The 13,738-nt window shown below is 61.4% G+C and overlaps 2 protein-coding genes across 2 annotated transcripts; one reads left to right on the top strand and one right to left on the bottom strand.

Annotated features, from left to right (window-relative positions):
- Nucleotides 1-901: 901 nt before the first annotated feature.
- On the top strand, nt 902-3,822 carry VTJ83DRAFT_304 (uncharacterized protein; the record flags this gene model as incomplete). Its single annotated transcript, XM_071009377.1, has 2 exons — nt 902-3,047; nt 3,122-3,822. 2 exons carry the CDS (start codon nt 902-904, stop codon nt 3,820-3,822), a joined length of 2,847 nt encoding a protein of 948 aa, XP_070869657.1.
- A 1,212-nt stretch (nt 3,823-5,034) lies between these two features.
- On the bottom strand, nt 5,035-12,194 carry VTJ83DRAFT_303 (uncharacterized protein; the record flags this gene model as incomplete). The annotated part of the gene is made up of 4 exons (XM_071009366.1): nt 5,035-5,382; nt 5,455-10,779; nt 10,985-11,717; nt 11,953-12,194. The coding sequence occupies 4 exons, from the start codon at nt 12,192-12,194 to the stop codon at nt 5,035-5,037; spliced, it is 6,648 nt and encodes a 2,215-aa protein (XP_070869656.1).
- Nucleotides 12,195-13,738: the final 1,544 nt, after the last annotated feature.

Here is a 13,738-nt window from a genome sequence, read left to right as displayed (position 1 = left end):
CAGTACATAGACCGTGGTGGTCGCAGGTTGGCGAGCCCAGTTGGCGAGAGCTCGGGTCCAGACTCCGGTCAGCTGGGGCGCATCTTTCCTTGAAGAACGGGCACCTGCCTCCAAGCTCTTGGGCTCGGCCAAGGGGCGCGATCAGGGTGAGCGGACCGCCAAGACGTCGATGTCGAGTGCTCTGCCCCCATCGCGTCTCCATGGTCGCCCCACCAGCGTCTGCGGGGGACCGCTGCTGATTGGCGAAGCCTCAACAGCCTCCGGGGAAGGTGGCTGTGGAGCATGACGTTGAGCGGTGGATTTGTGGCTGCGGGTCTTCACATGCCATCCATCGGCATCTCTTCCCCAGAGCTCGGATTGTCGCACCCGGCACTAGCCATTCACGCGACATGCTGAGACGGATCCCCGATCCCACCACAGTAGAAGAAGCGAAGGCTTTCGCAGGCATTCACCGCAAAGGCCTCGGGTCCACGTGTCCACGGACGCATCTCGTGTCCATCATAAACAAACCACCGGCTTGCATTTGAAAGCATCCCGCCTCTTCACCCCCCCTCTCTTCCCCAACAACAAACAGCAAAACCACGAGGACGTCTTCCTCGGGGTTGCTCCCCCCTTCGCTCTCCACCGTCGACTCCCGTCCATCGCTCGGGCCCGGAGCTCGAATCCCTCTCGGCAGCCAGCAACTCGTCCGCTTCGCTCCCGGTCCAGACGCGTCGCTGCGAAGGGCTGCTCCTGTGGGATCTTGTCCAGCCGAGCCACGCTGATGGGACAGAGGACCCCGAGATAGCCCCCGACCGTCGGGAAACATCACGGCGCTCGCGCCTCGGCTTCATTCTGGTGGCAATTGGCCTCCGTCCGGGACATCCGCGCGGTACAAACAGGCGGGGGAACGTCGGCGACCATGGCCGCCCAGTCGACGCTGCGGCACTCGGCCGCCGAACAAGTCATTCTTGCATTCGTGGACAAATACACAAAAATGATCCGCACCAAGCTGCGGAGTACTTCGCGCACCGCCCGCCTCCTCGCCACCCTCGCCTTGGCCACGTCCATCATCCTTGCCGGCGCAGGTGCTCGTCGCCGGTGGAAGCGGAAACGCGCTGAGCGCGAGCAGGGCCGGAAGCTGGTGCGCACCAACTCGTGGCTTCAGCACAAGGATGGCTCCCGCACCATTTACGTGCCCTACCAGGGCCGCGGTGGCCTCGCCAAGGTGGACATACGCACGACCAAGCCCCTTACCTTCGAGGCGCACCGTCGCCTCTTCCTTAACCCTCCCAGGGTTTCGGGCCTCGGCGACGGCCACGTCCCGTCCGCCCAGACGAAGCCAGGCCTTAACCTGGCCTTTCTGCACCAATTTCTCAGCCTCCTGAGCATCATGGTGCCTCGCTGGAACAGCAAGGAGGCCGGCTTGCTCGTGAGCCATGGCGCCTTCCTGATGCTGCGCACGTACATGTCGCTGCTCGTGGCCCGTCTCGACGGTGCCATCGTGCGCGACCTCGTCGCTGGCAATGGCAAGCAGTTCCTGTGGGGTCTGGTGAAGTGGCTCAGCTTTGGCGGCTTCGCCTCGTACACCAACGCCATGATCAAGTATCTCGAGGCCAAGGTGTCCATCGCCTTCCGCACCCGTCTGACCCGCTACATCCACGACCTCTACCTCAACGACAACCTCAACTACTACAAGATCCACAACCTCGACGGCGGCCTGCAGTCGGGCGCCGACCAGTTCATCACGCAGGACCTGACCCAGTTCTGCAACGCCGCAGCGAGCCTCTACTCGTCCCTGGGGAAGCCCTTTATCGACATCTGCGTCTTCAACTACCAGCTGTATCGTGCCCTGGGGCCCATCGCCTTCCTGGGCCTGGTGACGAACTACTCCGTCACCGCCAGCCTGCTCCGCCACTTGTCGCCTCCGTTCGGCAGGCTCAAGGCCATCGAGGGCAAGAAAGAGGGCGACTTCCGCAGCCTGCACTCCCGCCTGATCGCCAACGCCGAAGAGATCGCCTTCTACAATGGAGCCGAGACCGAAAAGACGTTCCTCAACAAGGAGTTCACGGAGCTCAGGAGCTGGATGGAGTACATCCACGGGCTCAAGATCCGTTACAACATGCTCGAGGATTTCATTCTCAAGTACAGCTGGAGCGCCTACGGCTACCTTTTGTCGTCGGTCCCCGTCTTCCTGCCCGCTTGGGGTGGCCTCGTCGGCAAGAGCGAGCAGGCCGAGCAAACCATCAAGGACGGCCGCGAGCGCTCCCGCATGAAGGCCTTCATCACCAACAAGCGCCTGATGCTCTCGCTCGCCGACGCCGGCGGCCGCATGATGTACTCGATGAAGGACCTCTCGGAGCTGGCCGGCTACACCAGCCGCGTCTACCAGCTCATCTCCGCCCTGCACCGCGTCCACGCGCAGGCCTACCACGCCAAGGGCTCCGAGTTTGAGCTGTACTCGCTGGCCGACGTCCAGGGCACCACGCAGCTGGGCTTCGACGGCGTGCGGCTCGAGAACGTGCCCATCGTGGCCCCCGGCCTGTGGCCGCAGGGCGGCGACGAGCTGATCGACTCGCTCTCGCTGATCGTCCGTCGCGGCGACCACCTGCTCATCTCGGGCCCCAACGGCGTCGGAAAGAGCGCCATCGCCCGCGTCATCGCGGGGCTGTGGCCCGTCTACCGCGGCCTGGTGAGCCGTCCCAAGGCGATCGGCGAGGACGGCATCATGTTCCTGCCCCAGCGGCCCTACCTCAGCATCGGCACGCTCCGCGATCAGGTCATCTACCCGGACGGCGAGGCCGACATGCGCGCCAAAAACCGCCGCGACCGCGACCTGCAGCGCGCCCTCGACGCTTCCCGCCTGGGATACCTCCCCGAGCGCGAGGGCGGTTGGGACACGCGCAAGGAGTGGAAGGACATCCTCAGCGGCGGTGAGAAGCAGCGCCTTGCCATCGCGAGGCTGCTGTACCACGAGCCCCGCTATGCCTTCATCGACGAGGGCACCAGCGCTGTGTCGAGCGATGTTGAGGGCCTGCTATACGAGACGTGCAAGCAAAAGGGAATCAGTGAGTGTTTCCCCCCGGTTCCCCCTTCCCCTCCTCCCGTATGCTAACGAGCCGTTTTCTCTCCCTCCGTCTAGCGCTCATCACCATCTCCACCCGCGCCTCCCTCAAGAAGTACCACACCTACAACCTTGTCCTCGCCCAGGGCGACGACGGCGACCGCTGGGAGCTGCAGCGCATCGGCACCGAGACGGAGAAGATGCACGCCCGTCGCGAGCTCGAGGAGCTGCGCGAGAAGCTCGCCCAGGTAGACAAGTGGCGCGCCCGCCACGCCGAGATCGAGGCCGAGCTCAACAAGGTGTGGGTGCACGCCGACGACGACGAGGCCAGCAGCGAGAGCAAGGAGATGGCTCCGCCGGAGTACTTGGCCGAGACCCCCGCCGTCGCCGCCCCCGCCCCCGCCCCTGTCTCCGCCCCTGCTGCCCCTGCTGCCCCTGCTGCCCCTGCTGCCCCTGTCGCCGCTGCCGAGGAGAAGGTTGAGGAGAAGGTTGAGGCTCAAGTTGAACCCCAGCCCGAAGCTGAAGCCGAGCCCGAGCCCGAAGCCGAGGTCCAAACGCAGACGCAGGAGCAGACCAAGGCCGAAGTGGTGCCGGAGCAGCAGGAAGAAGACCAGCAGGCGGAGGAGTCAAAGGCGTCTCAGCAGGAAGAGGAGGATGACACGCAGACGGAGTGCGGCGAGCCCGTGCCTGTCACGGCAACGGCGAGCCGGGCCGAGACCGAGGCGGACGAAACGCACGATGAGTACGAGGAGGCGAAGGAGGAGATGGAGGAGGAATAAGGAAGCCTGGCACAGGGGGTGAGGGAGAGGTGTGAATTTTCCACCTTTTGGTGGATTGGTTGATGCAGATGAGCTGTGCGAAGCCTGGGTAAGGCGGGGGGTTGAATATCAAGTATTGTCTAAGTTTAAGTTTTTTTGCTAAGGGGGGCGGTGGTCTGTACATCTACGTTTCTAGACCATTAGAGGCGGTGACAGAGAGCGCGACTGCTTGTGAGGATGATTGGTTTCTGGGTATTATTGTATTTTGGTTCCCTGATACACTCGTATAGCCAAGTCCAACCAAAGAAACACTCGGCAGAGTTATTAATCGGGTGTTGGTGCCTGTCCGAAGACGTCACGTCAATGAACCTGCAAAGGGTCACAAACCGAAGCAAGACCAGAAACGAGATCCTCAAGCAACCGAATAATTTAGACACCCAGATGTCACCAGGCACAACAACCCATACAGGAACCTCACGTAGCTCCCCAAGGTAGGGTAGGAGAGAGGTAGGTATTTGGATGCCAGTCACAGTTATCGCCGCCAGATCGCCGAGGGTGCTCACCTTCGCCTGTTCCCCTGTCTCTCCAAAAAAAAAAAAAAAAAACAACATCGGCCGTGCCCAACAAGGTAATGGCGCAGACTATCGCAGCACATTCAGCTTCTCTACATACCCCAACCCTTGGAGAAAACAAGCACATTAAGCCCATGAGGTGGTCGGTCTATCCAACAATTAGTTATCCAAAACAAAGTCCTTACACCAATGCCATAAGCGCCGCCTCTTCCCTTCAGAACCCCCGGATAATCCAACCAGGCTTGATCCAACCTCGGCTCCTCAACCAATTCTCTCTCAAGCCATAGACAGCAAAGGTAACTAAGTCAACATGAATGGGCAAAAAATGTCCAAACCCAACCCGCGAACCATGGCTTGCCTGCCTGCCCCCCCTGCACGCCCCTGGGTCAAGTATATAAAAACATGAACGATGATGATGATGTAAATTATCTTTCCTCACCTCCGCCAAAAATAAAAACCAAGCCAACCAAAGGATTGTCGGGTATCTCGTCATCGCCACCAGTGATTTTCAACCAAAAGATAAAACAGTGGAGAAATCGAAGCAAACCCAGATCCAAAACCAAATCACCAACCGGGACTCGACCAGGCAACGCCGCTGTGGCCCTCGATCCCATCCAAGCGCCACAGATGGCAGGGTACCATCATCGATGAGCCGTCACCATCAATATGGCGTCGATTCAGGCGTACCGGCCCCGGATTCCGACCTCTCATCATCACCGTCACCGCCGCCCGGCGTGGCGGTCGTGGGCTGCGACGTGTGTGTGATGACGCCATTAACCCTGGGCGCCGGGGTGCGAACAATCGGCACCGACGACACCGTTGGCGTTGTCGGCGACCTCTCTCCATGGTCATCAAGTGGGCCAAAGCGGGCCTCATACTGCTTCAGCAGCGCAAGCTTCTCGGCAAGGGAATCCAGCACTTCCGCCATCGGGGCGCGAATGTCGTTGGGGGGCCGCGTGGGGTCCTCAGACAGGACGAGGTGGCGAACAGCAAGTGTTGATGCGCACGTCTGTTGGTTCTTCTGGTCAGTCCTGATGGGATGGTGCTTGCGAGTCGAGGGAGGGGAAAGCAAAGAACGTACCTCAATCCGGCTCACTTGATGCTCCAGGAAGTTCAGAAAGAACTGTTCCGACACCTCACCACCGTGCTGCTTAATCTTCTCAAGAAGCCCCGTTTCGGGAGACTTTAGACCGCGCCCACTGACGTCCTCAAGCATGCTGCACAGCATCTCGAGCCGCAGCGCCACGCGCCACAGGCCCCAAACATCATCCGGATCGATCGAAAGCTGGCTGTCAGGGCTCAGGCTGGCCGGCTTCGTCTCGGTTGACTGCGCAGACGGTTCCTGGAGGTTATGCTGATCTATTCTCCCCACCAGCGCGTGCGGGTACAGCGAGTAGATGAACTCCGGATTTTCAAGGCCCTTGAGTTTCTTCTCACCCATGTCCTTGACCTCGAAGCCTTGGCTGATGAGCGAGCGCAGGTCATTGCGGATGGCACGGGCGAAGACGTCGTCGTCAAAGTTGTCCTCGGCTCCTTCGCGGTACGTTTCGAGACAGCGCTGGATCTCCATGATGAAGTCGGACGACACCGTGATTTGACCGCCATCGGCGCACGCCGAGACGCGGCTCGCCTTGTTGACCATGGGGCCGTAGTAGTCCATGCGGCGCGTGACCGGGTCGGGCTCCGCGAGCGGCTCGCCCCAATGGATGCCCATGCGAACCGATAAACCGCGGAAGATGAGCTTGTTGTCTCTGTCAAACATCGGCTGGCAGCCGGCCGAGTTGAGCATCTCGGTCGGCCAGTTGACCGTCAGCAGCTGCATCTGGACCGCAAAGCACCACAGCAGCGCCGACGTGGCGGTTGGGAAGGACACCATGAAGGCGTCGCCTTCCGTCTTCACTTCGAACCCGCCGATGCGCCTGAGCTGCCGCCGCATCACCTCGTTGTGGAGCTTGATGGCCGACCTCATGGCCTCGGGGTACGTCTCCCACAGCTGAGTCGAGTTCTTGATGTCCGTGAAGACGATGGCGATCATGCCCGTCGGCGCCGGCACCTCGGCCTCAAGACGCTGGAGCGTCGAGTCGAGCGGACCATCGGCCTTGGCCTTCCTGCCCTTGCGGGTCGCGACCGGCAGGCTCGGGTCGTCGTGGGGGAAGTTGAACCAGGACATGCTCTGGCCGCGATGCATGCGCGAGCGCTCGCGCCGATCCTTGAGATTCGCCACGCTGAGCATCATGACCATAATCTTGTCCTTGGAGCCGTACGCCATGGCGAGGTCGCGGATCTTCTGTGCGGCACGCATCAGATCGTTCCGGACCGAACGCACAACGTCGACGACGAGCTCTGGCGTTAGGTACTCCCACACCTCCCTGGTGGCGACGAGGATCGTCTCGTCCTGGTCCTCGATCTTGTGGTGCTTGATATGCGGCGCCGCTTGCACCGACGGCATCAGCTCGGTGTAGCCAAAGGCCCGCGAGACGGGGAGCGTATCGTTCATGCGCCCTTGGCGAGACACCCAGCCGCCAGCTTCCCGAATCCTTGCGCGTTCCACGGGGTCCGCGGGGTCGTGCTTCTTGGTCAGCATCTTGGCCTGACCGTCCGTCTGGATGAGCATCGCCTGAATGTCGCCCACGTTGGCGACGTAGAGGTCCTCATCATCGAGGTAGACGACCGTTGCGACACCGCCGGAGCTCAGGTCTTCCTTGCTCAACACAAGAGAGCTTTGAGACCCTCGGTGTGCCAAGAGGGAGCGGTCCTCGGTGTGCTGGAGCGCGGCTGTCACCAGCTCCTTGTTGAGGGCCAAAAAGGCGCGCCTCAGTGCATCCTCGGGCGTCTCGCCCAGTTTTTTCTTCAGCTCCCTGAGCTCATGAGAAAAGATGTTGCAGAAGTTCTCGTGGAGATACTTGGCGATCTTGGAGCCACCGCTGCTTGATGCCTGCCCGTCGAACAAGCCGAGGAGCGTCTCCGAATCGGTCGAGTTGAAACGAGGCACCACGAGGTCAATCGTCGAGAGATGCTCATTTTTGCCCAGGGTGTCAGCCATGCCGTACGGCAGGTACCCGGCGAGGGAGCTCGACGTCCGGACGCGGCGGTCCTCGCTCTGGTCGGGGATGCTGGGCTGGATGAGGGTCACATCGATCAGGCCCAAGACGCGGAGACTGGCGAGGCGACTGAAATCGGTGTACTGTTCGCGGTGCTGGCCCACGATGAGGCCGGCGGGGTGGCTTTCCTTGATCTCCAACCGCCGGTTGCCCGAGAGGTTGAGGTACCTCAGATTGGGGTTCAGGTTCCAGTTCCAGTCGTACGGGACGTTGGCGATGTTGTACTTGAGCGAGTTGCTGCCGCAGTCCAGGACGGCCAGCTTGCGCGCCCGCGAGATGTCCGCTGGGAGGTTGGTGAACTTGTTGTTGTTAATGTGCAGCGTCTGCAACGGAGACGAGTCCACCAGATCGTCGGCCGGCAGACTTGTGAGCTCGTTGCCCGACAGATACAGCTCGGCCAGCAAGGGCCAGCTCCTGATACAGCGCTGCGGCATGTCGGATATTTCGTTGTACGACAGGTTGAGGATGCGGAGCTCCTGAAGCAGCGTGATCTGCTCGAACACGTCGTCGTCCAGCTGGTTGTCGGCAAGATACAAATTACGCAGCGAGCCGGCAAAGGTGTTGGTCATGACGGCCGCGAAGCCCGAGTCCTTCCGGAGCGTGGTGATCGTCGGGGCGGAGCTGTTCTGGGTGCTGCGCGAGACCACAGACGTCTTCCGCCCCCCCTTCCCGTACAAGGAGACCATGGAGCCTTTCCGATCCGGACCCCCGGGGACCGGAGAAGGACCGACGCTGAGGAGCGTGCTCGATGCCTGGCTCGGGCGCCGGGACGAATCGCCGTTGAGCTCCTCCACGCTCGGCATTGGCGAAAGCGCGCGGGATGATGGGAGCTTGCTGCCGAGCGAGCTGGTGGAGCTTCCGTCAGGCGGCTGCGGCGCGCGGGATGCGGGCTTGGGGAAGTGGTCGAGAATGTTGGACGACGCGTTGAGCGTCTCGAGGCTTTTGGCCCACCACAGCTCCATCGGCAGCTTGCGGATGTTGTTCCCATGGACGTCCAGCACCTTCAGCTCGGTGAGGCAGCCAATCTCCGGCGGCAGCTTGCCTACCGAGTTGTGCGCGATGCTAAAGTGCTCCAGCTTCCTGAGGTTGCCCAATTGGCTCGGCAGAGAAACGAAGTAATTCCTGTCGAGAACCAGACGCTCCAGGGACAGCATGTTGTTGAATGACTCGTCGATGCTTGCCAGCTGGGCGTGCGAAAGGTTCAACAGCTTGAGCGTCGGAACCGGAGATTTAAGCTCAAACTTGGTGAGAGGGTTGTGGTTCAGCTTCAAGCTGCGCAGCCTCTCAAACGAACCGACAAACTGGGAGATGCTGTTGTGATCCGCGGTGAGGATCTCCAGCTTCGGGAGCTGCGCGATCACATCGATGCTCGTGATCATGTTGAATTTGATATCCAGCTCCCGGAGGCTTCTCAGGTCCTTGAACGAGCTGGGCAGCTTGCCAGCCAGCCGGTTGTTGGTGGCGACCAGTTTTTCGAGGTTCTTTAGTTGTCCGATCTCGTCAGGCAAGTCGCCGATGAGATTGAAGCTGATGTCGAGGTCGACGAGGCTCTCAAGGTTGCAGAGGAAGGAGGGGAACTTCTCCAAGAAATTGGAGGCGAGGTTGAGCGTGCGCAACATCGAATAGGCCCCGAGGTAGCTGGGCAGGCGGGTGAGGCGGTTATTTGCAAGGTTGAGCTTGAGGAGGCCGGTGATGCTGCCGAGGTCGGCATGGTCAAGCTGATCGAGGCGGTTGGCGGACACGTCCAGGAAGGTCAGCTTGTGAGCCCAGCTCAGGCTGGGCGGTAGCCGGCGGGCCTCGTTGCACGTGTACTTGATGTCGCGCAGGCTGGTGCAAGACTGGATGAAGTCCCGGGGCACATCCAGCGAGAGGTTCCTGGACAGGTTGAGGGAGATGATCTCGTTGGCCTTGGGGTAGAGGATGACGGGGATGGTGGTCAGGTTGCGGGCCGACATGTCGACATGGCTGTACTTTTGCATCCGGCCGAAGCCCACGTCGTGAGCGACGGCGTGGTAGTCGCACTCGCGCACCGACAAGAACATGAACCGGCACAGGTAGCTATTGTCCTCGCGCCCAATTTCCTCGATCCTGTCGCGCTCTTCGTACCCGATCTGCTGCAGGAGGCGCTTCTGGATAAGCAGCGGGCGCTCGTACGGACTCAGTATCCTCGTGAGGTCGTGCTTCTTCAAAACGATATTGTAGTTCTCGACGGCATCGAGAACGTACGACTTCCTGACGATCTGGGAGATGACGTCGGTGACGGTTGCGTCGAGCGCCATCTGCAGCGTGGAGAAGGTGCCATCTGCCCGGAACACGCGAATGCAATAGTTGGTCAGCTTTTCCTCGGGACGGGGCGGGCTGGCAAGGTCGTCCATCTCGGACAAATCGCTAGCGGATCCGTCGGCTCCACGGCGGACGCCCCAGCTATCGGGTGCGTTCCAGGCCCCGCTGGGATCGGCGGGCTTGATGGGCAGCTTGTCGAAGTCAAGGTCGCGCATGAGGGTGTCCGGGTCCATGGGCGTCAAAGGCAACGGCCGACTGAGGATCCCTTCCATGTCGTTGAGGTTGGTATCGAGGTGGAAGACGGTGCCGCCGCTCTCTTGCTTGTCGGTCGGGCCAATGCTTTCGTCCAGGTCATCCTGCTGCTTCGTTGCGCTCCTCTTCTTGGAAGAAAAGGGGAACTTGTTGTTGAAGGTCGCTCCGCGGGGGTAGCCAGCGCGTGCCGACGCGAGGGCGTCGCGTGGGTCAGGCGAGCCTGGCCATTCGGACGTCGGGGCGGCGGCGGCGGCGGCGGCGGAGGGCTCGGCGGCGTTGAAGTCGGATTTGCTCGGACGGGACAGGAGGGAATGCGAGGACGAGGGAAGCTTTTTGAGATCGGTGCCGTCATCCTTCTCCTTTTTGCCCCGCAGGCGGCCGAGGAACCGGCGTTTTGTGTGGTGTCCTGGGGAGGTTTGCCCATCGCTGGGGGCGGTCTTGGAGCTCCAGTAGCTGCTGTTGCCGCTAGGCGCGGGGCTCTGGGCGCGCGACCGGGTGCTGTACATGGTTGCGCCCGAGCCACTGCGTTCCTTGAAGGGCGGGGCTGACATGGAATCCTCACGGCTGAGCGACGGCCGTAGCGCCCTCTGGTCCTCGTTGCTCTTGTTGTGCCTGTGGTGGCCGGGCAGGTGCACGATGGAATGGCCCGACCGGCCGGATCCCGAGGTCTTGGGGGGGTTCTGCGACGACGCCTCGCTGTTGATGTACCGTTCGCGGTCCGGCCCGCTCAGGATGTCTCGGACGGGTGCTTCCCCGTATCGCGCGATGTCCTGGACAATCGCATATGAAGTCAGCAGGAGGAGCGCAACGCTGGGCGCGGACAAAGACCGCGCTAGGAGGGTTTACGGGGGAAACACGCTTGGTTGCATTCTGCACAGGCCCGGAAAAGAGCCAAGAACAGAAAAGGCTGGTACGGGGCGGGAATAGTCCACCGGGTTTATTCCGGCAGCACCAATGTGGGGTCACAGCACGTACATCGGCTTCCTGATACAAGAAAGGCACCACTTCGGGAGCAGGAACCGGAGTGCGCGGCCTCGAGGCCGGAGAGGCGTCGCGAGCGTGGTCGGTGGCGTTGGAGTGGTTGCGTTCTCTGTGCGGGCGGTTGTGGCTGTACGAGTGGGAGCGATGCTCCCTCACGGTGCCGTGGTGCGGAAGGCTGATCTCGGAGGAGTCGCGACCCGGGAATTCCTCGCCGAAAAACCTCTGGAGCTTGCGTATTTCTCCTCGCGGACCGCTGGCCCTGGACCCCTGGCTGCTCGCCGTCGTTGTGATGCTCGCGACGGACGGGCGTCTCTCGTCGGTGAAGTAGGCGGCGTCGGGGGAATCGGTGCTGCCGCCGGGGGTGGCACGGCTGATGGATGTCCGAATCCCTGGAGAAACCTGCGAGCCGAGAGAGAGATCGTCGGCCGAGTCGTTGAAGAAGGTCGTCGGGATGGGATCCAGGGTGGGTGCCGAGGCGGTCGCGCTATTGGCAGCGGAGGCCCACGGTGCGGAGTGGCCAAGGGAGCCCGACGAGGGGTTGTTGTGCGGGTTCCGGGATGACGACCGGCCGCCCGCGGGGTCAAGGATGGCGAGGTCGCGACGGTAGTCGAGAAGCTCGCTCATGTTATGCTCTCGAAGCGGAAGGTTGGGTTTGACGGAACTCGGCATGGCGTATCGTGCACCATTGGAGGTGGGTGAGACTTGGCCGTCGGAGTCCTTGCGACCGCTGGGGCAACGAATGCGCCGACACGGCGGTGAGGTTAGCCATTCTGGGTGATACGCAAGAAGGGGGGAAAAAAGCAACACGGGAGACGAGGCAGGGAAATGAAGAAGCTCCCGACGCCGGCGGCATCCAGCTAGCTAGCTAGCTAGCTAGCCAACCAACCAGCCAGCCAGCCAGCCAGCCAGCCACCAACCCAGGGCTAACGGATGCAGACCATGAGAGACAGCAGCATACTTACCGGGCAAAAGAGCTCGCACTCTCGTCGGTCCTAACGCGTGATGGCGGGCCCCGGCGCGTGGTGTACGGGGCGAACCTGGACGATGCATTGTTGGACGAACCGGTGTGCTGGAGGGGCAGCGTCGGAGAAGTTGGCGAGGTGGGTATCGCGGGGAGCGGCTTGACAGTGATGTTGGAGCTCGCGCTGTCGGTGCTGGAGCCCGTCATGGAGCTGAAGCGGGAGGTGTTGTCGGGTCGAGGCATTGTCACGGCCTGCAGGGCAAGCAGCAGCCGGCTCGATAACAAAGGGAGTTCGGCTTCAGAGGGCGAGGTGCCATTCCATGTATCGTGCGGCGTTCATCTAGGCATTCTCCTGCGGTGTGGCTTGGCGACGCTCGTGTCTCTTTGTTGTCGTCTTACGGTGGTCGTGGCCCCCGGCGCGATGGAAGTCGTTGAATGGGATGGCCCTGGTGGATGGGGAAATGCCGGTCGATCGAAAACGGTCGGGGCGGGAACTGCTTGGACGGAGGTGGAGGTGGATGATGAGGTGTGAGGCGGGCAGCTGGAGATGGTGGTGGACGCTCTTTCTCACGCAGCAAAGTACCTACGGTACCTATCCAGCAGTCACCAAGCGGGCACCACCCACAAGCGCCTGCGAGGCCAGCCCAGGTGCGGGAAGTTTGCGGGCTTGTGGATCTGTGGGTCGGTGGATCCCTGCGGCGCCCGCTCTCGGGATTTGGGGAGAGGGGAGGGGGGGGGCTGATGTGGAGTTGCACCGCAAACAACCCTCTCCATGCAGCCCCGGACAGCCGCACCGACCTCCTCGCCGTCATTGGGATGCCCCGAATCACACCTGCCAACCAGGCTATTAAGCGAGTCCGACAACGTCACACGAAGGCTGGTGGTTACCAGGAGGACGATGAGCACCGAGCGAGGCGTGTTTGTCGGGCGATGGTCGGGGCAGGGAAGCCGGGGAGGCTCGAAGGAGAGATTAGATCAAGTCGCTATAATCAACAGCCCCGCTTGGAGGGGATCGGCTGGGACGCACCAGCTACAACCGGGACGGCGATCCATTGGCCCGCTGGCTTTGTTAGCCCGCTTCTCGAGGCAGTTGTGCAACAGCAGCCTGACATGTTCTGGAGTCTTTGGGTCTGAACGTTGAAAACACCCAATGACCGGGCTTCCATCCTGGGCCCCTCAAAGCACCTGAGGTATCATCCTAAATCGTGGGAGCCGGGATGGGAGCCCTACGCAGTACAGGACCCTCTTCGATCGTGAAGGTCTCCAATAGACCGAGCCCACTCCACCTGGAAATGGATGTTGAGGGATGGCCCAGACGGAACGCTGCCCGTCGGTCTTATGCCCGACTCGAACACCGGACGGGCTCCTCTTGAATTTTCTCATGATGGCAAGGAAGCCCTGAGAAAACACACGTGTTCTCATGGGTACCTAAGCAGACTAACCGAAGAGCCCGGCTAAGCTTCTGCCCTGCTCTCATCTAATAGTACCTAGGGACTGTGCTGGTACAAGTCCTCATGTCCATCCTGCACCATGGAAAGAAAACACGCCAGGTCGCCTCCAACCCAAGTATAGCCACCGACTGCACGCTGGCTTGATATTCCCGTCATTTTTCCAACCTGGACTTTTGGATTGAAGCTGCTGTCGACTGTCTTCTGGGGTGACCGGGCCGGCGGTAGTAGAATCCCACGGGACGGGAGATGGAATAGAGCCCGCACCTAGTCGAGCAAGTGGGGTGCTGGCCTGGCCCGGCTCGGCGTCCGGTGTCAACACAGTGAATGTGGAGCCTT

The sequence above is a fragment of the Remersonia thermophila genome, chromosome 1, assembly GCF_042764415.1.
Source record: "Remersonia thermophila strain ATCC 22073 chromosome 1, whole genome shotgun sequence".
Lineage (NCBI taxonomy): Eukaryota > Fungi > Ascomycota > Sordariomycetes > Sordariales > Chaetomiaceae > Remersonia > Remersonia thermophila.
The sequence above is the reverse complement of the archived record's forward strand: the minus strand, read 5'-3'. Positions and strand labels throughout refer to the sequence as shown.